The sequence below is a fragment of the Microtus pennsylvanicus genome, chromosome 2, assembly GCF_037038515.1.
Source record: "Microtus pennsylvanicus isolate mMicPen1 chromosome 2, mMicPen1.hap1, whole genome shotgun sequence".
NCBI classification, from domain to species: domain Eukaryota; kingdom Metazoa; phylum Chordata; class Mammalia; order Rodentia; family Cricetidae; genus Microtus; species Microtus pennsylvanicus.
Genome location: NC_134580.1, coordinates 119,663,150 through 119,687,770, shown reverse-complemented (window position 1 = coordinate 119,687,770; position 24,621 = coordinate 119,663,150). Strand labels below are relative to the sequence as shown.

General features: G+C 40.3%; 1 protein-coding gene across 6 annotated transcripts in view; it reads right to left on the bottom strand.

Annotated features, from left to right (window-relative positions):
* Positions 1–6,296: 6,296 nt before the first annotated feature.
* Positions 6,297–24,621, bottom strand: part of Macrod2 (mono-ADP ribosylhydrolase 2) — a 1,861,794-nt gene continuing 1,843,469 nt past the window's right edge. For all 6 annotated transcript variants that reach the window (XM_075962323.1, XM_075962324.1, XM_075962327.1 and 3 more), the window contains 3 exons: positions 22,171–22,248; positions 14,365–14,432; positions 6,297–9,427 (listed from right to left, as the gene is read on the bottom strand). In XM_075962323.1, the coding sequence (XP_075818438.1) occupies positions 14,365–14,432; positions 22,171–22,248 (146 nt within the window). In that variant the 3' untranslated portion in view covers positions 6,297–9,427. The remainder of the gene's footprint in view (positions 9,428–14,364; positions 14,433–22,170; positions 22,249–24,621) is intronic.

Genomic DNA, 24,621 nt, shown 5'->3' with positions numbered 1-24,621 from the left:
TTGTATCCCTAATCTCTCCAAGACTTTTAACATAAATGGATGTTGAATTTTGTCAAATGCTTTTTCAGCATGTAATGAAATGATCATATGGTTTTTTTCTTTCAGTTTATTTATATGCTGGATTACATTGATAGATTTTTGTATGTTGAACCAGCCCTGCATCTCAGGAATGAAGCCTACTTGATCATAATGTATAATTTTTCGGATGTGTTCTTGGATTCGGTTTGCCAGTATTTTGTTGAGGATTTTTGCGTCGATATTCATGAGTGAGATCGGCCTGTAATTCTCTTTACCTTTATATTCTTAAGTGGTAAATAATTGGTACTATGGTCTATATATGACAACCATAGCTATGAAGGGGGAAGTTAGGCCATCAGAATGATACTTAAACCTCTGTTTTCTGATGTTCTAACATTCCTGTTCATACTGTCTCAATTTTGAATAGCTGCCTGTGAACACAACAGACAGAGAAGCGGGCCCCGTGTGGGTTGTGCCAGCTTACAGTTGCTGTAGGGAATTGAAACCCACAGGTATTCTGACTTAGGAAACTGAGAATTAGCTGCATGGCTTAAAGATTCTCAGGATGTTTTACTCTTCCTAGCTGTCAAGGGCTCACACCTGCCAATCACTTCAGTACAGAGTTGTTCTCAAAGGCTGGCCCCCAGGGCGGCAGCAGCAACTGCACTACCTGGAAGCTGTTAAAGGCACAACATTCTGACATTTCTTTACCCCGGATTCCCAAACCAGAAGCTACAAGACCTGGAGCCTACATGGAGGGTCAGAATCTGGGACTCACTAATGTCTGATGGCAATTCTGTTTCTGACCCTAGTACAGAAGCCTTCAACTGTAGTAGTTAGCATAATAACTTCTGGCTGCTTACTTGATCTGTGGCCTTGTGCAAGCAAATTAACTAGTTTGTTGATACCTGGGGTTGTTCATCTTAAAGGGGGAGTGGAAGCAGTAACTATTTGATTGTTGTCAAGGCAGAATTAACTTATGAACAATTATTTGAACAGTGATGAATGCTATTTAACATTAGATGTTTATAGATTCTCTGTCCATATTAATTCTACTTACCCGAACAAAAACCTAGAACTTTTCCAGCCTCTCACAGTCATGCTTTAGAGAGGATGCTGTTGCCTCAGTCTTTACTAGACCAGGCTGCTAATGAATCTCCTCTCGACTGTGTCATGCCAATACCCAGTATCAGATGAAACGAAACCAAAGACACTCTTTCAGGAGCAACTCGGCCCTCTCTGGGAAGCATTTGATAACCACAAGCGAGCTGCCTGCATCTTGTGCTTTGCAGATAAAGAGGCCTGTGACCAACTCTGTTGAATCCTTTATTACTTGCAAAGTGGATGATTGCTTAGGGAGGATGATCACTCAAGACACACTGACATTTACCTAGCATTTGCCTCCTGACTCTCTACACACAACTGGAAGGCACGGACAGGAGATTGATTGCTGAGGAGGCCCAACCAGTCAGAAAAGGGCTTTGGACAGAAGATTGAAAAAGCAATTGTTATTCAGGCCACAGCTCAGTCTTGTCCACAGGCCAGGGATAAACAGGAATGTTTCTTCTATGCAGCATTTCAGAAGGCTACCTGTGTAACAAGTGTCTTCTTTCCTTGCTATCAGAACTCAAGTGTGAATCCTCTGGCTCAGTTTTTATGGATTCTAAAAGAAGGAGAATTGGATTTAAGAAAAACAACAAAGGAAAGAAAAGGAAAACAAAATAAAATAAGGGGTGTTGTCTCTTGATGGAAAATGTGGTGAAGGGTGTTTAAGGCATATCTTAAACACTAAGCAATACTAGGTAGGGGCACTTGAACGTGAAGAAGAGTGCAGGCCCTGAGTTTCCCCACTAGACATCATCACAGCCAGTTAAACCACAGTGGCTGAATCAGTATATCAGGAAACAGCAGTATGAGAGGTAGCTAAGAAAATAGATCTCATGTAAATGCAAAATGAGCCATGTGGAAGCATGAACTCAGGACACACAGTCTGGATGTGCTCTTTAATAATTGGTCCTGGGAATATTTTGACAACGAAGTGCAGTTGTTTCTCAGTAGCTATCAAAGGACAAAATAAATTCAAGCTGCATTAAATGTCTAGGGTAGGAACATGGAACCACATATAAACACAGACTGAAGCAGATGAAAAATTAAAACAAGAAGCGACATGTGGGCATCTGGGCAGGTTCTTATAGTTAGACAAAGGCAAAAGGTGTCCATATAGGGGCTAATCTAGACAATTAACCCTTGTGCTAGGTGTCTTAATAAAAACCTGGAAGCTAATCCAGGAAGAGAGATAAGACAATGAATGGTATATTCTATTCTACCATATCCTCAAAGTTCTTTTCTTTTAGTTTAAGTTTAAATGTTATTTACTTGTGTGTATGTGTGTGTGTGTGTGTTTGTTTGTGTGTTTACACATGTCATAATGTGCATGTAGGGATTGAATGACAACTTTTGGGAGTTGTTTTTTGTTTGATTGGGTTTTTTCCTACCTTGCTGAGAATTTCTTGTGGTTTTTGCTATGCTGCATACTTTTTGCTAGCTGATTAGAAGCTTCCAGAAAAGCTCCACCTGTCTCATCTTGCTATAGGAATGCTGGGAAATACAGATGTACACCATGGCATCCAGGTCTTTTTTTTTCTGTTTGTTTGTTTGTTTTTGTTTTTTAAACGTGTTCTGGTGGTTGAACTTGAACTTGGGCCTTTACGTGGCTCACTATCCCCAGGTTTCTTTCCAGCCACTGCTGCCCAGCAGCATTTCTGCTTCCTCCACATATGCTTAAGCCCTCTGTCTGGTGCTGAATTGCTTTGACCAATTGACATACCCAGCTGGCTCTCCTCCCTGAGCTGCTGTGCTGACTGGCTTGGTCTTGTGAGTAAAAACAGTGGGTTGAGTCAGAGCATAGAGCAAAACATCATCACAAAGCAGGCAGCATGCTAGAGCATCATCAGACACAATCAATACCCTGCTAGTTACTCAGCCAAACTATAGCTCCCAGGAGTTAGAGTCAGGTCAGTTGACCAACTGGTACTTAATAATATGTGGGCAAAAGTGATGATGTAGAATCACTTCTAGGTGTGAGTAGGAGTAATGCCTTCTCTCTTGTGGCCTTGAACTTCGTGCTGAAGGGACGGCACCGGCACCCCACGATGGCAGCTTAGAGGAACTCTGTTTAACTTAGAGTCTCTCTAAACCACTCATTGAGGCCTGATGGGTAAGTTCCTGTGATTGGCCAGCTTGGGCTGTATGTCTGTCTGTCATCTTCTGGCAGGTGAAGGATTGGAAGACCTATAACCAGGAAAGCCAAACAAGGCATTTTCTACTAGGCTAAAGATTTTGGCAGAGGCAAAAATGAAGCTCAGCAGGCATTGTCAGTGACAAAGGACATGGAAGCCCACATGGAGAGAACGAGGTTTGCTTCCCAGAGAGATAGAAAGAACTATGTGTTGAAAAATATCACAATCGCAATTATGAACTGAAAGACAAGTAGAAACATTTGTGTGGGACACATGACAATAAAGATAAAACTCTCTCTATATAAAGAGCCAGCTCATAAATATCAATAGAAAAGCAAAATTCCAGTGATAAATGACCAAAGAACACGGGTAGATTAATTCCCCAATCAAAAAATACAAGCAGCTGACAGAAATCTGTCCACCCTCATTTAGTAAATGAAGACAGGATAGTTAAAATAATAATGAGAAACAATTTCTCATGCTGACACGTTCAAGCGTCCATGTTTATAGTGCCCCCAAGGTCAGCAACGGCCACACAAAGTGGAAATTCTCATTTTATAATTGCTAGCAGTATGACTCTGTAACATAATTTGGTGATTAGGGACAAATATTCATTAACTCCGGGGCCTTTCTTGAAAGTGTAGCCTGGTGTAGACAGAAACTGTGGTTAAAAAAGAGTGTTGGTAGTTTTATTTAAAGGAAGTAAGACCCAAGTAAGCTGAATGTCATACAGCAGGGAAGTGGTACAATAAACTTCAGCTATTACTATGAAGTATTTTTAATGACTTAATAATTGATGAGAAAAAGCTTTGATACACCCTCTTAAGCAATGGGTGTCCATGACACAAAGTATGATTCATACAATATTGAAAATAATATAAAATGAAAATAGATCAAAGCTATTACCTGAAGTTGCTTACAGGATTTTATCAATTCACACTCATTATTTTGATTGATTGGTATATAGAGAAAGAAACAACAATAAAGGAACCTTTCAGTAGCTGTTTCTTGCATACATTGATTTTTTTTTGTATGCATTTCCCCTGCCCCCTGTTGTACTGTTGGTAAATTAAAAATAAATTCAATACTGGCTAAGTAGCTTATCCATAAAATTTCATTTTTCTGTACTTAAATAAATTTCTATTGCTACCTTTTTAAAGTCATTCAGGATAGGTGCTGAAAACTTGTTGTAGGAGCTGCAGGCTGCTTTCCTGCCACCCAGCTCCCAGCTGCCTGGTTAGCTTATGCCCCGAAATAACAACACACAAATTGTATTCTTTTTTTTTTTTTTGATTTTTCTAGACAGGGTTTCTCCGTAGCTTTTTGGTTCCTGTCCTGGAACTAGCTCTTCTAGACCAGGCTGGCCTCGAACTCACAGAGATCCGCCTGCCTCTGCCTCCCGAATGCTGGGATTAAAGGCGTGTGTCACCACTGCTCGGCTAAATTGTATTCTTTTAAACACTGCCTGGCCCATTAGTTTCAGCCTCTTAACCCATTTCTAATAATCTATGTAGCACCACGAGGTGCACTTACCAGGAAAGATTCAGCATGTCTGACCTGGCGGCTTGCTTCATTGCGCCTGGCCCAGAGAGGGGAAGCATAGCATCTGAGCTCACTTCCTCTTCCTCCTAGCATTCTGTTCTGTTTACTCCTTCCACCTATGTGTTAACCTATGAGGGAGAAGCAGTTTCTTTATTATAATTAACCAATGACCTTCCTCCATCAAAGACTTACCCCTTTTTATGAAATTTCAAACAAGAGAAAGACTCAACATCCTGGTTCAGTACTCATTTTTTTCTGTTGCTAAAAAAAATCTTAATTTAAAGGCTTTCTCAAATTTTTGTAACTACAAAAATATTATAATGCAAAGTTAAATAATTTAAAAATTCCTTAGTTATAGTTTTAGCTGCTATAGCTTTAATATTTATATTTTTGGTTAAGTATTCGTTTTATTGCATAGTATTTAGAAAATAAGCCTTTTATTTATGAGGTACAAAAACAACTACATAACAAAGAATAACTTAACTCAATGGTAGAGTTTACGCTCTGAATCCGGATAACTGAATGCCTATTCAAAATGAATATTCAACACTGAAACAGACAAATTCATTTAACTAAAAAATCAATTCCTTTCTTCAGTCCCCTCTCGCTATAGTCTGGCTGAGAAACGGCCCCCATGGCCTCATGTTTGAACACTGACAGCATCAGTAGAGAAGAATGAACAGGCAGAGTCTTGACTAGTTGGGTATAACGAAGCATTGTACCCAGCATGGTGTGAATCAAGTCCAATGATCATCATTGTCACTGTGAGCCACGTGTTGAGTGTGCCCGCTACAACAGGGGACTGTGCTGCCTGCTTTTTATCTCTTCTTCAAAACTTATTTACTACTAGAAGCATGTTGCTCTAGGGTGGCAGCCTGGATGTCCTTAGGCCAGTTCATCTCTGGCATTTTGTTAAAGGGCTCACTTAATGGCCGACAAGAACAACTGAACAGCTGGTAGCGTTTGTTCCGAAAGAGACGGAGTGACTTGCTTTTGGTGCAATGCTTATGGACAGCCCCTTTGGAGAGGGCATTGAGTTTTTCCACGGTGATTTTTGGTGGACCTGCTTTGCACTTTGAACCATTCTTGTAATTTTAGCTATCATGATTCTCTCAGCAGTGGACTGAGTATATGGCTGCCAGGATCACACAGCCAGTCAGTTACAAGATGACGGAAGTGTTTGAGAGACTTCCAGTAATGGAGGATGTACCCCACGGCTAGACCCATTGCCTTTTGCTCATCAACCTATGTGAGTAAGTTAATGACTTATCCAGCATTAAAAAAAAACATTGTGGGTACGTGTGTCTATCATGTCTACTTCTTTGTAGTTTGAAAAACATGGACAAAACTTCAGTTAGTCTCAGGAAGGGAAGAAAATCATTGAGTCAAAGTGAATTTAAAGAAGTAACTTTAAATATGCTTATTTACAACCAAATAGTATGAAATGAGCGCAGGATTTTTGCTTGTGGCTAAAGAACAAATTTCACAAAACACATGATTCCACATGATCCTCTCAAAGAAGTTTATTTGCACTCTGCTCTAACAAATATAGTTTGAAGGCAACAGTCATTTAAGTATCATAGTGTGTGGCACAGATGAGAACAGACAAACACACTCAGAAGCTGTCCAGCATGTCAAGACTGGCTTAACAAAAGAGGCACGTGTTACCCTATTATTACCAGAAGACATTTGTTTTTTTTTTTCCTTGCAAGCAACAGACTACAAGTATTCGCATTAAGTAAAAACATATCTTGTTCAAGAAAAGTACTTTTCTCCTGATTTTCCTTTATATATCACAAATGTCAGGGTAAGGCAAATCCTTAATGAGTCATATGATAAAAACCCTATTTCCCGAGAAAATATATTGAGCGTATTCTGCTAACTTTGTTGTTGTTCAAAGCACAGCCGACATGCACCACATACAGAGAAATGTCTTTTGCAAACCAAGTGCGTCAAGCAGAACTGGACTAATTCACAAAGAGGCTTTTCAGAGTTTCATAGGAAGATTTACAATTAGCCGCAGTGATTAATATGTGACCTGGTGTCATAGGCAGGGCTTCGGATGTCGTCTTTGTAAGCTTTTTATCAAAGAAGACTTGTCCATCATCTGAATAGTTACCAGCAAGAGGAAAAGCCCCTTTGTCTAGCCTGCAGCGAGTACCTTTTTAATTAGGACTCTTATGTCGAAGGCCTACTTCAACTGTCTGTGTGCGAACATGACAAACAACAGGGCTACTTTCCTCCCATCCTCCCACCGCCCTTCATGTCGTGTGGCCTGGCTGAAGTGTGATCGGAAACGGCCCTCTGGAATTCATGTGTGGAAGAATTGGTCTACTTCCCACATGGACTGCATTGCACAGCCTGTGCAATGCCAGGGCCAGCAGGCAATGGGTTTCCTCGTTTGTGATGTCTTCAGGCTGGCCCAGAGCTTACATTTTAATATTTCATTATTGAAGTGTGAATTAACTGCATTATTTATTTTAAAGCATACAATCCTTTCAGCCACAGAGCAACCAAAAATCAACGGCAAAGCAAAAATGAAAATGTCTAATTCATAAAAAGAAGTCTAAGCAAATGCAGGAGTGGGACTCCCCCTCTCTGTTTCCTAGATACGAAGAGCGCTTTCTTTTTTCTACAGTTTTCATAGAGTTCTCTCCTCCGATTTCTTATCCCATGCAATATGAGTGCATCAAATGGCTGCCATTGGTAATAAAGAGAAAGGTGGGCTGGATGTCCCGCTTTCGCCTTTGTCCATTTAGAAGCCTGCTGTCCACTCTAGCCCCCTAAGGAGTCCCAGCAGTACTTCCCCTGGGAGTTCTGGGGAAACCCCCTCCTAGCTGGGTTCTTTTGTCAGGCATGTCCTAAAAGTGATGGGCGCTTGTAAAATAGCTAGGAAGATGGCAAGAACATTGAAGCTATCAATATCCGAACGGCATCCGTTCTTCAATTATTTAGAGAAAGTATTGTTCTAGAAAACAGTGTGTAATGGAGAGGTGTGTGCGTTCATGTCAAACTGTAGAAGGAAGAGAGGCCATGGGGTAGCATCATGAAATTGCTGAAATAGCCTTGTTGCTATGATGAATTGCTTTAGTGAAAATTAGAGATGTTAAAAGGTAACATATGCAGATGTATGATTTGCTACTTATTCTATTATACAAAATATGTTCTCTGGAAGAGGCAATTAATTCAGAACAGCTGAAACTGGTTATAGGAAGATAAGGTGAGTTTTCCACAGGAAAGGACAAAACCAGAGAGCTGGATGAGACATTTATAAAGTGGTATCATCTCACTATTGACTTTAGATTTTGTCGGTTCCCACTTCCCATCCCCCTTCTGTTAAGAATAGCAACATAAACATGCCAAGTCTAAATCATTGGAGAGTTCAGATGATGTGCAAAAGATACTACCATGTCTTTGGAACCCAGGGAGGTAGCGGGAGAACTTCCGTATGTTCTGGGACAGAGAGTCGGGATGATGCCCTGCCTCCTCTGGTCTTCATTGCTTGAGCTAACTCTATTCCACTGGCTTCTTAAGTTGTTAATAGCTCTAACTACCTTTTGGATGAGTGGATGATCCATCAAATCATTCTTGAACTTGGCATGAGCAGACAGGTAAGCCAGGACTGGAAGCAATGGCTCCTAGGGCTGCTAACTTCAAGTGTAAACCTCTGTGGGCTAACACACCTTGGCTCAACATGGATATTCTTTTATGAAAAGTAGAGATTTCATGAGGAACTTTGGAAATTGAAACTATTATTTAATAGGTTTATTTGGGTCCTAAAATGGAGCAAGTGCATCTATTAGGTTTTAATGATAGTAATACCCTTTCCCATTGCATATGAAGAAGCACATCTCAGTAATGGGCTCTATATGGAAGCACACCGTGAAGACCTCATAAACCAAAGAAGCTGTGCTCAAAATCAGCCTCAAAAGGGAATGCGCAAGACATCCTGGGATGTGTGGAGGTGAAGACCCTGGTGGCTGCCAGGCCCCACCTTCTTCATTAAACCCCGATTAAAACATTTTGAACCCCTCATTCAGACCTCTTCAAGGTGTTCTCCGAGGCTTCTGTCCATTTTCTATCCTTCCTCCTCTGTCTGTAGATTTTACCAATTTTGAGCCTGGTGATTCTTGAAATTTAGCCTGAAGCTTGTCAATCACCTTCCTTCCCCTCTCCCCCTTGGGAGAAATCACTCTATGACCAGCTTTGTGAGGTAACCAAGAAAACAGACAGGGACCAGGAGTCACAGGTGAGTCTTATCCCTATCACCAACCCTAGGGTGAGGCATGGAGAAAAGACAGCAATGAAAGGGACAGAGCGCCTGAAAGTTTGCCTTAGCATGGGGCCTCTCACAAGTGGAGGGAACTTGCTTTCTTATTCCTTTTTCTTTCTTTCTTCCTTTGTAATTTTTTCCTGTTTCCTTTTCTGTAGGTAAACAAAACAAAATGCAGCTGGAGTGTTAGAGCAAAGGACCCTTCCTTCTTCGGACTCGCCTCCCCCCTCCCCCACCCTCTGCCACAGCACACACTATCTTCTTCCCAAGTCCCCCAGGGCCAGGCCTTGCGATGCTGAGGGTTGTCATTTAGCTTCAGTTCTTTGTTCCTTTGCTTCAGCTTCATCTTGTGGCCCTGAGGAAGACAAAGAGAAACAAACCGTTTGTTAGATGAAAGATTAGGCGTCTTCACAAGGCTTAGCAAGGAATAGTTTTTAATGCAGCCCATGAACTGTCAGTCCTCAGCCAGGCCTAGCAAGAGCTTATTTGACTATCAAAGGGCTTTACCTATCTGCACTGTAATTGCTAGCACCTGGTATCTTTAACGATCTTCTAAATCACCACTGATTAATGTAGGCCACATGACACATTGCTTCAGCTGGTGGGGACGATTAACTCAAGTGTTCAAAGAAATCTTTGAACAATCTATCTTTGATGTGTCCATCCTTTCCAGACTATTCCCACAGTCTAGAGTCTAGGGACCAGAATGCAAATAAAGACTTATATTATGTTGCTTTGCATTGATGAGACCTTTCTTGTTGCATATCTGCTGTCCTCCACCCAGAGACAACTTCAATAGACTCTTTCCCAGAAGAGTCTATGCTCATTTTAGTTAGACTTTTAAAACTGAGGTTAGTTCACCTCCAGGGAAATGCATGAATCAGATGTACTCTGTTGATTCTAGTTTTATATTCATATTTAGTCCGTGACACTATCATATCTGAAAAATCCTCATGATTCTAGATATATCCCTTTGTCAAGGCCAAACCTGCTGGAACCAACAATTCTTGGTCCTAGAACTTTCTACACATGAGATCTCTGCAAATAGGACCACAGAAGTGTCTTTCACTCAGCACAGTGTTTCTGTGAGTTATACTGCTGCTGCTTAAGTTTATTTTGTTCTTCTCCAATGATGACTGTCAAGACCCTGTGTACAGAAATCACATTTTCATCCATTCTATTGTGAGATATTTAGACTGTACCAAGAACATAGCATCCATATGAATGAGGTTTGGTATACTGGTATTTCTTTTGAGAGGTGTTTATTTGGGTCATTTTCTTATTAAGTAGAAAATTTGCTTTTAAGTCTTTTGGTTTCTACTCTGGATATTCTTCTTTTTAGATATACAGCTGACAAATGCTTCCTCCCACTGTCAATGTCTCTCCATTATGTTGATTGTCTTTGCGGCATAGGAGCTTCACTCTTGGACGTAATCCTGTTTACAAAGTGTTCCTTTTGCTCTTGTGCTATTGGAATCCTATCCATAAAAAACATTGCCCAGACCAATGACATAAAGTGTTTTGCTCAAATAGTTTTGGATGCTACATTTATGTCTTTGATCCCTCTGTTAGTTGAATTTTGTACAGGGTAAAAAACAAAACAAATCCGGACAAATTTCAATCACCTGCAGGTGCAGGTGGATTCTGACTTTGCAAAGACTGCCATGCCTCTAACCTGGATTTTTTCTTCCTCTGGATTACATTTTTGTTATTGTTTTCTGTTTTCATATGGTTAGGTTTTCATTGCTGTTGTTCCAGCTTTGTGAAGAAACTTAGGTTTTCTACTAGTTGCTTTTCTCATTGCTGTGACTAAATGCTGAGCTAGAAGCAATGTAAAGGAGGAAGAACTTTTTCTATACAGCAGTTTAAGAAAGGACACAGTCCCGTGCTCCTCTGTCTCTGTCTCCTTTCATCGCCTGATGAAGGTTAATATTTATGAGGATGCCTATGTGTTTGTCTTTGGGTTCACCTTCTTACTTAGGAGGCGGTTGCGGGGAGGAGGCAGAAATCCTTAATAAATAAATAAATAAATAAAATAAAAATAAAAAAAAAACAGGAAGAGACAATCTAATTAAGTATAGAAAAAAAAACAAAAAAAAACAAAAAAAAAAAAAAAAAAAAAAGAAAGGACACAGTCAATCATAGTACCCATAGTTAGTACAGAGTGATGATGAAACCTCTTAGTGGTTTGCTGTGGTTTGCAGGTGAAAGGTTCATCACGGGGTTAAGGTCCTTGAATACCTGGTTTCTGAAACTAGTTTGGGGTGTTGTGGAACCATTGCCAGTCAGGCTTATCTGGAAGACGCAGGTTGTTTGGAAGCAGCTCATCCAAGTTTGTACTCATTCCCAATTCTGGTCCAGTACCCTGCTTCCTGATGCTCCCGTTTATGAGAAGGTCATTTTATAAGCTCATATCATCATCAAAAACTGGGATGCCACAGCCTAATACTGTTTCCTTTACATTGTTTCTAACAGGCATTTTGTCCCAGTTTTTGAAAAGTGGTGATATACTGGGCTTAGATGATGTGCTTCATTTTTTCCACATTCGGTATAATGCTGGCCATGACTGTTTTCTGAAGGTGTAATATTTGTGATAAGAACAGAGGGTTCATGAAGTGTTGCTAAAACATATAGAATTCAATATGTTGAAATGATCATATGATTTCTATCTTCCAAACTATTTAATGTCATTACATTTATTGATTTGCGTGTATCAAACCATTCTTGCATTCCTGGGATAAAATTAAGTTTGATAATGTTGAATGGTCATCTTTTATGCTAAATTCATTGGGCTTTTTACCTCCTTTCATCTAAGTATAATAGTTTTGAAAGAATTGGCTTCAGTTTTTTAAAGATTTTTGTGGACACATAGTCATTGTGAGTATGACCTTAAAGGTTTGGTTGGAACTTAAATAATCTGTTCCCTGTCTTGATGTGCCTACCATTGCTCAAGCATGAGTCCAAATGAGCCTTTCTACCTTATACATTGATTTTGGTCAGAGTAATTGAAAACGCAAGGTTATAACATTTTTTATGCCAACTAACCCTCTGTAGGAGTTCCAGTTAATCCACATTTTTTGTACCAGATGATTATATTAACTTTTTAAAGGAGATATTTCAGTATTAATGTACATCAAACTAAGTCTGATGAGGAACAGTGGGTAACAGCTATATGCAACCTCTAACCCCAATAGTAGTGTACATTAGCATATGTTTGGTGTAATTAATAATTAATTCCTACAGAGAGTAAATAAACTATTACAGGGATGTATAAGAACAGTGTCTAATCCATGATTCTGCTAAAAGAAGAAAAATGTGACATCACAAAGTGCAGAAGGCTGTGAAGATGTGGGGAACTTGAAATGAAAGTTAGAATCAGTATCCATGGTAGATTGCAGCTATCCCAAAGGATAGTTAAAGCTATGCGTGTCCAAGTATCACATATAAAGCAGTATGGTGTGTTCATAAAAGTCATGCACATCCTTCTGTGTAATTTAAATTACCTCTAGATTATCAAAACCCTTGGTATGTTTTGTAATTGTCATCTTGCCATACTTAAGGATAACAAGGAAAGTCTCTACATGCTTTCTATATATCCATTTAAAAAATGTTTTAAATTCACGGTTTTCTTGAAGCAGTCAATGTGGGGACAACATATATGGACAAACAAAGGAGTTATTTGGTATGCATTAAATACAAATGGGATAAGGTTCAGAAAACCAGTGAAGTGAAATCAGGCAATCTAACAAGCTTGTACCAGTCTCAGTTCCCTTATCACTTTAAAGAGAAGTCAAAGTAGATGATGCCTGGATTGATTAGTTCATTAATTAATTAGTGGCTGACGAGTCATTTTAAAGGATAATATTTGAGATCTGTATGAACACAGAATACCACCATTATACTTGCCAGGAGCAGTGCTTGAGCTATTTAAAAGCAGATGAGAAAGAAATGGTGGCAACTATGTTCACAGATTCAATTGCTGCATGCTCTAATCATTAAAGAATTTGGAGTTGGAAGAACTCAAACCTCCATGCATCCTTTGGTTAAGGAAAATAGATCTATACTAGCACTTTATCTGGATACGAATTACATAGGAAATTAATAGAAAAAAATCCAAAAGTTGTAGTTTTTTGGCAGCTAAAGAATAAAAGGTCAGGAAACACTGAGGAAGAGTATAAACTGTTTAAATTTTGTCTCAGTTCATTACATTCAATGGTAACTTCATAGCTATTAATTCATATAACTTCACAGGATATTTCATATACATGGGTAAGGTTAAAATGTTTATGAGCTCATGTATATATGAATGTGTATTTTAAAAAACAATTTCCTGTTATACAAATGGTATTAGCTTTCTGGTCCCATGAAGTTCACGATTGTTATGAAAAGGATAGACATGTTCTCTCCTATGGTCTGAGCCTTCATTCCACTGTGATGTTGGGCCACACGCATGGTGTAAGGTAGGTAGCCTTGTGGCAGGGTGAAGAGATCAAGAGGACCGGGGAGTGAAGAGGGCAACCAAGGCACTATCTGTGTTCTACACTCATTCCCAATTCATTCTTCTTTGGTGTTTTTTAAACATTCAGTTAATAGTAAGGCTAACTTCTTTATTTCAGCCTATTCTGACTTTTCCACAGCCCTCTCCAGGGATGGGAAAGGCTGATCGATTGCTTATCACTCTAGGTATGATGTAGACTGTGTGGTCTTGTTACCACTTTTTTCCTGGGTGTTGCCTCGGGTTCAATGGACTCCAGCTATGTCTGTCTGTACAGATGTGTATGTCCTCAGGAGTTAGTATGCTTTCTTAGGCACCTGCTTTTCTGTCAACACGTATTTATATGTCTTTATACATTCTCTCGGGTAAAAATTTAGTGTTACACTTAAAAAAACAGATATAGTAAACAACACAGTATGACGATTGTGGAAAAGGGATGCTTCTGGAATCAGCTCAAGTCACTGAAGTAATTTGATCACTCTGGCAGGCGAACAGTAAGACAAATGGGAAAACGCTATTCTTTCAGTCAAAGTGAGGAAATCTAAGGTGCTCCACGAGTTAAGTATACCATAGCTTATCCTTTTTTGTTTGATTGTTTGTTCGTTTTACTAAGGATGGCAAGTTTCTAGGAGTGATCTTTCTTTTTCACTCTGTATTGTTTTACAAATCTCCAAAGTTTAGTTCGAACTACACTCCAGGACTTGACAAAGCAAAGAGAAACACAACACGCCCTTTGCAAACTATTCCTTACGGCTGGCTCATGAACCAAAAAAAATCCCTCCATGGGGGCAGCTTACCTATTGGAAATCTTCTTGCTGACATGCTCTTGGCTCATTTACGTTGTCATCCTGGCTGATCATTTCAACTGTAAGCAGAAAAGGTGCAATCATTATCAAACCTAAACTCTTAAACGCACGAAAACGGCCACTCCGGTTTGAAATCGTTCCCATCTCCTGTCTATGCCTTTTCTGTTCTCATTTATTCATGACAACGGGGACCAGGAGGTTAGGATTCACTCTCCTCTCAGCTGAGCTGTCATTTCATGCAAGATTTGTGGTTTGGCAGGCTGTGTGTATTTATTACCCTCCTTAAATAAATAAATTCAAAGGCCTTAATACACATCTAAGGAAAATAAAGAGAAAACAAAGAAAAGCGGAGCATTGACATGCAGGGTCCCCTCCGTAATGGCAATTTCGACAGACCTGTTTAGTTCACTGTGTTTTCAATTTCAGAATTCAAAACAGTTCCTGCAAACTGCCAATGGGTACAGCAGCCAATAGATGCCACGAGATAGACAAGCCACACATGTGCCTTTTACTTGATTGTATTCAGTCTATGTGAGCATTTGCATAAAAATAGAATGCATAATTACTGCCTTTCTCCAGAAGTGGCCCAAAGCAGCCACTCTGGAAATTTCCAAGGGTCAGCAAGTTTAATGAGATTTTCACTATCCAAAGCCCATATTGTAAGCTAAGAAAATAAATATAGAAATGGACAGTGGGAGACTGGGAATATAGCTCAGTTGGTAGAATGCTTGCCTTGAATGCTGGAGTCATGAGTAGATTTCCTAGCAACACACACGCGAAACAGACAATGACAGATAATTACAACAGTAAAATTCTGATTTCAAATCCCTGGCCAACAAACATAACCTCTAGCAAAATGTCCAGGACCAGTGCCGGTGGTCATCAGTTTTCAATTTGTAAGAACCAAGAAATACACTCAGCTCCTAGTGAGCTTTTTATGTCAACCACCTTCAAATACGGCATGTTTAGCTACACATATCCCGCTTACCTGCCAAGCACAGACAGTACTCACCAACACCATCACTGTTCTAACCTCTAGTTATTTTTATTTGGGAAGTTTTCACTTACTTGCACAAAACCAACAATCGAAGTTCGTTGTTTTGCTTTCAGAACATAAACGAGTAAAAGAATGGAATAATGGTGGATGCTGGTCCCATATTACAGAGATACTTGTAAGAGAAATGCGCTTGGATGGCCAAGATCTCTCCCAGGGTTACAGGCTTAAAACACTGGTCTCTCTTCCCTTACCTGAGACCTGCACCATTTTCCTAATTATTTGTGATCTCGTTTCAAATTCCGCCTGTGAACTCACCAGATGAAACAGTTCTCTCAGCCTAAGAAACATTTGTGCACTGTTCAACCTGGCACACGGGCTTCCCTCTCAGAGTACAGGGTTAAGCACGGAAGAAACACTCGTTTTCTGTTCCTGCCTCTAGTCAAAATACTCTAAGGCCTCCAGCCTATTAATACATGTTCTATAAAAAGTGTTCCATGATAAAATAACTCTGTGGAAAAGTAATGTTAAATCATATTAAAGAAGTTCTTGCTGAGTCTACAGGTCTCCACAGTATCTCGGGTGAAACTCAGCATTTTACACACTGGTGCAACACATAGGCTGGACATCCTCAGAGCTTACTTTGGGAACAAGTAGTAAGGAAACATGTCCATGGTTTTGGAGGTGGGTTGGAGCATCTCCTGGGTCAGGAATGCTCGTGAGTAGAGGTCTTAGAGTTAAGGGGGGGGCAGTTCAGGTGATGGCCAACCTATGGGGTGGAGAAAAGCCTGCTCTATCCTGTACACAACCGTGTTACTCCCCATGATGGCTGATTTATTTCTGAAGTGATTGTCGACTCAAGGTAATTTACTTTTCCTTTTTACCCCATCAAAGGTGGAAAAATGTGGAGCTGATCACAAGCTCATTAACTAGATTTACAGGAACAGTAGATCTGCTGAAAGACCATGGCGCCCGCTTTAACAGAATGAGTTTGTTTGGAGGCCCTAGCAGGGGAGTGTAGTCTACCCTTGATGGAAAACTGTTCTTCCTTATGAGGAAGCAGACAGCTTCAGGAAGGGTGTTCATGGCCCTGTGAGGGAAGCAAGGGGCAGCTGCCTGGCTATCCAGATCAGCCGAATCAACAGTGACAATAAATGGGGTAATGGATGCCACTCTCACAAATGGGGTGACAGATGTCATTCTCATGGTCTAGTGTAACAATTGAAAAGGTACATTGAAACAGGCAGGTGGTAAAGCCTTACTTTTGGCCTCCTTCCCTTCACTCCAAAGAGCCCTGCACGGGGAGGTGTTTCTTGCTTATGAGAGGGATGTATAATGCTAGCCACAGAGAAATCTGGTGCTGGAGAAAGCCCTGTGCCCCACCCTGCCCCGTCTCATGGGACCAGGTAGGCTCAGGGCCTGAATCGCTACAACTACATTAGACTTGGTAGCTAACTACCTCTACAATGCCTCCTTAATTCTATGGTAGCAGAGTGGAGAACAGAACTCTCCCTGCTGGGAAGACAGGTATGAAAGCAAGCTAGCATCAGGATTTGTCTGGACCCTGTGATCAAGCCTGCTATACTTTGGCCCAGGACCTGGGAGGAAGGGAAGATCTTGTTTTTCAGCCACGGCTCAAAGCCTTTAGATCAGCTCTAACAACAGAGAGAGCTGTGGGTTCCAAGAATAGACTCCACTTTGGGTCTGCATTGGGTCCAGCTTTGGCAGTCTATAGCAGAGATGCTCCCTTCCTGTGACTAGGAAAATCTCTCTGTATGTGACCTAGCTTGGTGCCAGCCTTGCTAGCCAAGGGACTGTCTCTACCATTTATCTCAGATCTCAGGTAATGCAGCTTTAACAAGCCAGTTCACAGAGTCCCAGCCTTGTCCTGGCACCGGGAATAGACTGTGCCTGGTGTTTTGGCTCACACCGATACCAACTGAAATGTGGTTCTTTGATGTATGCGACCGTGCAGGTCCTTGCTACCATGAGACTTAAGCACATCTTGGCTTAGTGTCAGTGTGGACTGCTTTGCTCAGCACTAACTGAACCTAGTATGCTATACGGTCATATCACTGAGGGTAGGGCGGAGTAGTAAGTGATGGGTTTTAGCAGCTCAGGGCCAAGTTCCAGGATATAATCTGAAACCGAGAAAAAGCTAATATCTCTCATTCCCAGGTTTGGCTACTAAGAGCTCTGGAAGATCTCCAATGCAAAGGAATGACATGGGGTACTGGACTTCTAAAACATCTAACATAGCTTGGGCTGGTTGCAGCAATCTGTTGCCACAATTTTACTTTACCAATAGGCAGTCATTTCTTCTCCCATTTTAAAAAGCAGCATCTTATGTAGTCCAGGACAGATTAAATTTATTATGTAGCTGAACATGCCCTTGAACTTCTGACTCCCCTTGCCTCTACTTCCAAAGAGCTGAGATTACAGGCGTGTGTCACTATACTTGACCATTTCCTTGTTAGTATGTACTTTCCCTTCTATTTCCATTCTTTATATTATATTATATATTTAAAATTTTTTTATAAGTGTTGTGTCAAGTGTGATGAAAATAATTATCTTTGCTTTATAAGATGAAGAATGGGAGAAAGGAAGTACAGGAAAGCTAGGAAATGATTTATATAGTGGCTAAAGTAAGACCTTACCTTGAATGTAAATGAATCAATTTTCCAAGTAAATGTCACAGTTACTGATTGGGATAAAACACGTGACCAAATTACATAGTGCTTTGAAGAAACTTAACTCACCACTCAAGGTATGTATAGATTGAGAACAAAGAGATGGAGGGAACTACTCTGTGCTCAGGGGGATCAAGATGAAGCATGAATAGCTATCATACAGCAGATAAAAAGACTTAGTAATAGTGAAAAGAGGTAAGGTGGGTTGTTTTATAATGACAAAGGGGTCAATTCTGCAAGAGAACAAATTTTAAATATATAAAGCTGATCTTAGTAGCACGAAGTGAATAGCTGGCCTCTTAACACAGCAGCTGGGGACTTTTGTGTTGCATTTGCAGCAATGGTAAGATCACGTAGACAGAAAATCCCAAGCAGACAAAAGGATTAAATCGTATCCGAGACCCAAGGCTTCAGCCGTCATTCCCAGGGTGTTCCATTTGCCAAAGGCACATTTTTCTGACCTATACACAGAACATTCTTCAGGGTAGATAATATGACAGAACATACAACAAAGCCCATTGCATTTGATTAATTGTAAATTATACTGCTTAGGATTTAACAAAACAAAAAGAAAGTCAATAGCAAGGAAAGCTTTAAAAATCCATGTAAAACGTTCATTTGAATAATCAGTGGGTGCAGGAATCAAATTGGTCACTGGGATATATTGAAACAAGACCCATGTGAAGTCCTGTGAGAACTGCTAGGCCAGTGCTGCCACCCAAGTTCTTGCTCAGAGGGTTCCGTCTGGGTCTCTTGTCAGTCAGCACACACACTTAGCTTCCTTTCACTCATGCCAGCCCACTCTCACCACAACATTGCTCTTTGAGGTTCTCAGCTGGCTCGGTGAGCACTCAGGACTCAAGTATGAGAAGAATGGAGCTCTCAGCTCAGAGCTGGGCCTGAAGGGATTCATCTTGTGTGGCAGACTACAGAAGTAGCCTGACTTGAACAGTAGGCCCCATCCTCCCGCCTCTACTCTGAGTGGTAGAGAAGGAAAGACAAAGGGATGCTGCCCAGCAGTGGGTGTGAGAGACATCAAGGTACCTCCACACATGGTCCCTTTGTTTCCCCACTGGCCTGAGCAAGTCATGTCCGCAGGCCATGGGCTCAAGGAGTCATCTCAACTCAGGGAGGGAGCTATACACGTCAACACATCTGAGTGACTGTAATCATCTGACCCTTGCCCACCAGCACGCTCCCTTCTGTCCTTTCTTGCCTTAACCTTGCTCCCTTTGCCCAGGCTTCAGTTTCTTTCAGTACAATTTTGTTTGGCATATAGCTGTGTAAATATAACATAACATATAAGTATTGATTATAATAACCCAACTGACAAGCTTCTTAAGATGTGAAATAAGAGTCCCATACTCTCTCCACTTTTATTTGACAGAGTTCTATAAATTATAGCCAGAGAACTTGGGCTAAAAGCAAAACTAAAGGGCCCCTAAAGTGAAAAGTTGCCCATGTTTACCAATGATTTGATTTTACTTATAGGAAATGTCAAAGACCCCTCTCTAGTAGAACTGCTAGTTAAATTCAGCAAAGCTGCAATAACATATATGTAGCACTGCTTTTGCCCATAGTGACCTGTTTTAAATAGAAATAAATAAATCAATCCCATACCTAGGAGGAAATGTAACTATAAAACATTGATGAAGGAAAGGAAAGAGAACACAAAAAAGTAGAAAATGTTTGTTCTACCCCAACTTAATCCATATAAAAATTCTAATGATATTGTTCACACAGTGGGAAATAATTTAATGTGTAACTATAAAAATCTCCTATAGGCAAAACGGTCCTGAGCAAGAAACACAAAGGAAGGGGTGGTAAATATACTTCAAAACTGGAATGACCAAACCACCAAGGTTTGGGCTTAAACAGACATGTGAGTTACTAGATAGTCTAGTTGGTATTATGAGCATGCGTGAGACAAAGGACAGCTCTTTTCACTACGTGGCGAGCATGTGTTGGATATCCTCATGCAGAAGAGTAAAACTAGACTCCTCTTTCTCATCAGTTATAAAAAAATCAACTAAAAGTAGATTGAAGACTCACAGAAGACATGAAAGTGTGGAAGGAGAACAGGGGAAACACTACAGGACTTTGGCAAGAACAAGAATCTTTGGCACAGACCACGAAAAGGACAGGAAACAAAAGCTAAAGTAGACAAATGGAATTTCATCAAACTAAAATGTTCTTGTGCAGCAAAAAAAAAAATAATAATTGATGGATCCATTATATCGAATGGGAGAGAATCTCCATAAACTACACCACTGAAAAAGGGTTGAAAGCCAGAATAGAGGGAATTACAGAAATGTATTAGCAAGGGAGCATGTGACCTATTTTATAAATGAGCAACAAATCTAAGCAGACATTTCTCAAAAATGGCCAACAGGAATATTGAAGTAAAGATTAAAAATTGCACAAATACATCACTTCCTTGCAGTAGAAATTATGGTTATCAAAAACAATGAAAATAATAAAGGTTGACATGGGTTTGGGGAAGCCTTGCAGACTGTTAGTGTGAATTTAAAACAGTATAGTCATTATAGAGAAGAGTATGAAAGTTCCATAAAGACAGAGAGAGAAAAAAAAACTACCCATATGATCTGGCAATTCAACTACTGAGCATATATACCTGAAGGAAACAAAGTCAGTACATTGGAAAGAAGCAACACAATATCCAAAAAAAAAAAAAATAGAAATGAATGTTTACAAATTTCTAAGTGGAAAAGGAAAGCATGGCATAGCTAGTGGAATACTAGTTATACTCATTGTCATTACAGGAATGAATCCTGTCATTTGTGACATCCGTGGAACTCGAGATTATATCAAAAGAAGTAGGCCAGATATAGAGTGACAAGTGATTAGTCATCTCTCAGAAACTGAGTGGAAGATGGTGATGATCAGAGACCAGGCACACTGGGAGGGGCTCGGTGATAGTTGTTGAGTTACAGTGAGAAGTTGTGGTCCAGGATTGCATGGGAGGGTGTCTGCAGATGAGAACAGTAGTATTGTATTGCCAAGAGCTAAAACAAGTATGAGGTTTTACCAGAAAGAACTGAGTAACACTGGAGATGAATATTCTTAACCTGACTTAGAAATTATATGACTTATCTATAGATTATAGCGCAGACCATTAACAAATGTAACTTTATCATTTTAGGTATCACCAAAAATTAGTAAACATGTATCACTTGGCATAGTTGATATCCTATGGATTCTAGTTTTCTTGGCTCTGAGATAAGCTGCTGCTGAAGGGTTAAGGGATCTCCTCTGTGACTTTTCTCCCTTCCCAGACCCAAGGCAACCAGACTCACTGGCTTCTATTTTATCTAGTAAGCTGCCAAGATCACTGGCCTGGCCCTGCGAAGTCTACAGAAGTAAGGAAAGTCCCTTGTGCTGTGGGTGGCTGCTGGCTCTTCTATCCTGGCTTCTCCGGCAGCAAGTACTTGGTGTTACTAAAGGATAATTCATCTAAATCCCACTCAGCACACCTCTCTAATCAAACCGAAAAGACTCTTTATTATAATATTTAAAACAAAAACCCCAGTGACCCAGCAGAATCATGTCTGCAGAAACAGGTATTTTTCTAATGCAAATAATGGCATTTCAGAGTCTTCTCAGCAAGGATGTGTAGGAGAGGGGATGTTAATAAGTTCTGGGATCTTTATATGAATCTGATTAAAAGGCATCTAAAGTTAAGTGGGTTTATGTTTAAGGTGCTCTGAAAGAGTCCTTATGTATTTAGTCAAAACATCAGAGGTGAAACAGTGGAGTGTATGAGAAGAATCTTAGCCCAAGCTCACTGGAGGGCTCCAGAATGCTGGGGTAGCAGGGATAACAGCAGGCCAGGCAGATTTCAGCTTGACCTTGAATGACTCACTGTGACCTCAATATAATGAGGAATGTTTAAGCCATAAACCACGTGTGTTATCTTAAAACAGAATGTCTTCATATGCGCACACATAAGCACACTTTTGGCTTTTGAAATTTACTTTTGTTCTAACCAAATACGTCGATTCCTTGATCTGATAGTTCCCATAATCCTAGATTTACATGTGCACAAAATACCACAGATTCATAGCTGAGCACCGGTAGCTCAAACTCACTCACCATCAGGACCTGTAGTAGTTTCTGTGTCGCTGGAACCTTGACTTTTTGCAAACACAGAAGATGCATCCTCGTCTTGAGCTGAAGGAAGGAAAGCAGAGAGCCCTGGTTACTAGAGAATCAGCACAGCCCAGCTGCCAATCTGCTCTCGCCCTCCACTGTTCTCTTAAATTGAAAAATACTCTAGGAATTTAACTTCTTCTGCAGGGTGGGTTAGAGGAGGAAGTTGTGGGTAGAGATGATTGAACACTTCAGTGTTTTCTCCTAAGTTCTCTTTCATTTTTGAGATAAACACATACATAAATATTTTCTCAAATTAGAAATCTAGTAGGATAAAAAGAAAGATATGTTTTAATCAACACTGTGCAGTTTAAATTTAGGGAAGGAGGAGGTGTTGTGGGGGAGAAAGGTAGATAGATGATAGATAGATAGATAGATAGATAGATAGATAGATAGATAGATAGATAGATAGATGATAGATAGATAAATCGATAGAAATAGAGAGAGACAAATCTTTAAAAGAAAACAAAACCATGATGAAAAAAGGCCTGATCTTGCCTAAGGCATGCCTGAAAGCTGCAAGGTCCCTTCTCTTCACCAAAAGGGTTTTCTTGTTAAACTACAGAAGAGCAACACAGCTGCCTCCCCAGAGGACCTTCTAAGATGCTGAGGGCTGAGTGTCTAGCCTGTTGCTGGCTTGTGTTGTGTCCCATTTCCTATATGACCTTTAGAAAGAAGGCCATCTATTCACTGTGGTTGAAGTTATAAAACACTAATAAATAAATAGATGGATAGATGTAGTAGGGAGAGAGGTTAAGAACCAATGAAGGCAACATATAGACAGAAGAACCTCCTACACCAGATAGATAGATAGATAGATAGATAGATAGATAGATAGATAGATAGATACCCAAGGTTTCTCTGTGTACAGCCCTAGCTGTCCTGGAACACATTCTGTAGACCAGGCTGTCTTCCAATGCAGAGCTTCTCTTGCCTCTGCCTCCCTAGTGCTTGCATTAAAGCTGTGGGCCATCACAGCCAGCTGATACATTAGCTGGTGCTAGGAGAGGATTACTGACCTTACAGATATTCAAAAGGACAAAAACCTCTCAAACCTTAAATACCTAATATGCTTTCCCAACAAGAATGCTGGGAATTTACAAATACAGGCACTTGAAGGTTTTCTTTCTGTACTTTTTAAAGAGAAGGTGAAATTGTTTGACAGGAGGACGGCCTGAGAAGAGAATAGGTTAGATTCAGCGTGCTAAGTGGGGATAAAGCAAGAGAGGCAGCTCAGTCTGTGATCTTGCAGAGGGAAAGACATTTGCTGATAATCTGTACTCTTGAACCACATACTGGTGCTGACAGTCAAGAAATATGGCTTAGTGTATCTGGTTTCATGTTGAAGTCTTTGATCCACTTGGACTTGGGTTTGGCGGGGTGACAGGTATGTATCTGGTTGCAAACCTCTATGCATTGACGTCTGAAGATACTTTCTTTTTTTCATTGTTTATTTCTTGATGCTTTATCAAAAATCAGGTGTCTATAGATATATGAATTTTCATCTGGGTCTTTGATTCGGTTCCATTGATAAATCTGTCTGTTTTTATGCTGATACCATGTGGCTTTTATTGTTCTACTCTATGGTACAGCTTGAGTCAGGGATGGTGATACCTCGAGTGTTGTGTATTTTGTTTGTGTTCAAATGAATAAAGCTTGCCTGGAGATCAGAGGGCAGAGCTAGCCACTAGTTAACCACAGAGGCCAGGCAGTGGTGGCTCACACCTTTAATCCCAGCACTTGGGAGGAGGAAGCAGGAATATTGGGAGTTTAAGGCCACCCTGAACTACACAAGATTGAACCAGTCTTAAAAGAGAAACAGAGCCAGTTGGTGGTGACTCACACCTTTGATGCCAGCACTAGGGAGGCACATCCTTTAATCCCAGCACTAGGGAGGTGGAGAGAGCAATATAATGTGAGTAGAGACAGGATCCCCCCCCCCCCCGACCAGAGTCAGTCTGAAAATTCATAGAGACAGAATTGCCCCATTCAGTCTAAGGATTCAGAGTCTCTGGTGGCTGGCTGCTCTGCTTCTCTGATCTTTCAGCTTTCACCCTAATATCTGACTCCAGATTTTTATTGATTAGGAGTAATTAGGATCACACTTCACTCCAGAAGTTTGTTTATTGTACAGGATTGCTTTAGCTGTCCATTTTTCTTAGTTGTTGTTGTTTTTGTTTTGTTTTTACAAATAAAGTTAAGTATTGTTTTTTCAAGTTCTGTAAAGAATTGTGTCAGAATTTCGATGAGGATTGCTTTTGGTAAGATTGTCATTTTTTTCTATTTTAATCCTACCAATCCATGAGCTTGGGAGATCTTTCCATCTTCTGATATCTTCTCCCATGTCTTTCTTCAAAGACTTGAAGTTCTTGCTATATAGGTCTTTTACTTGCT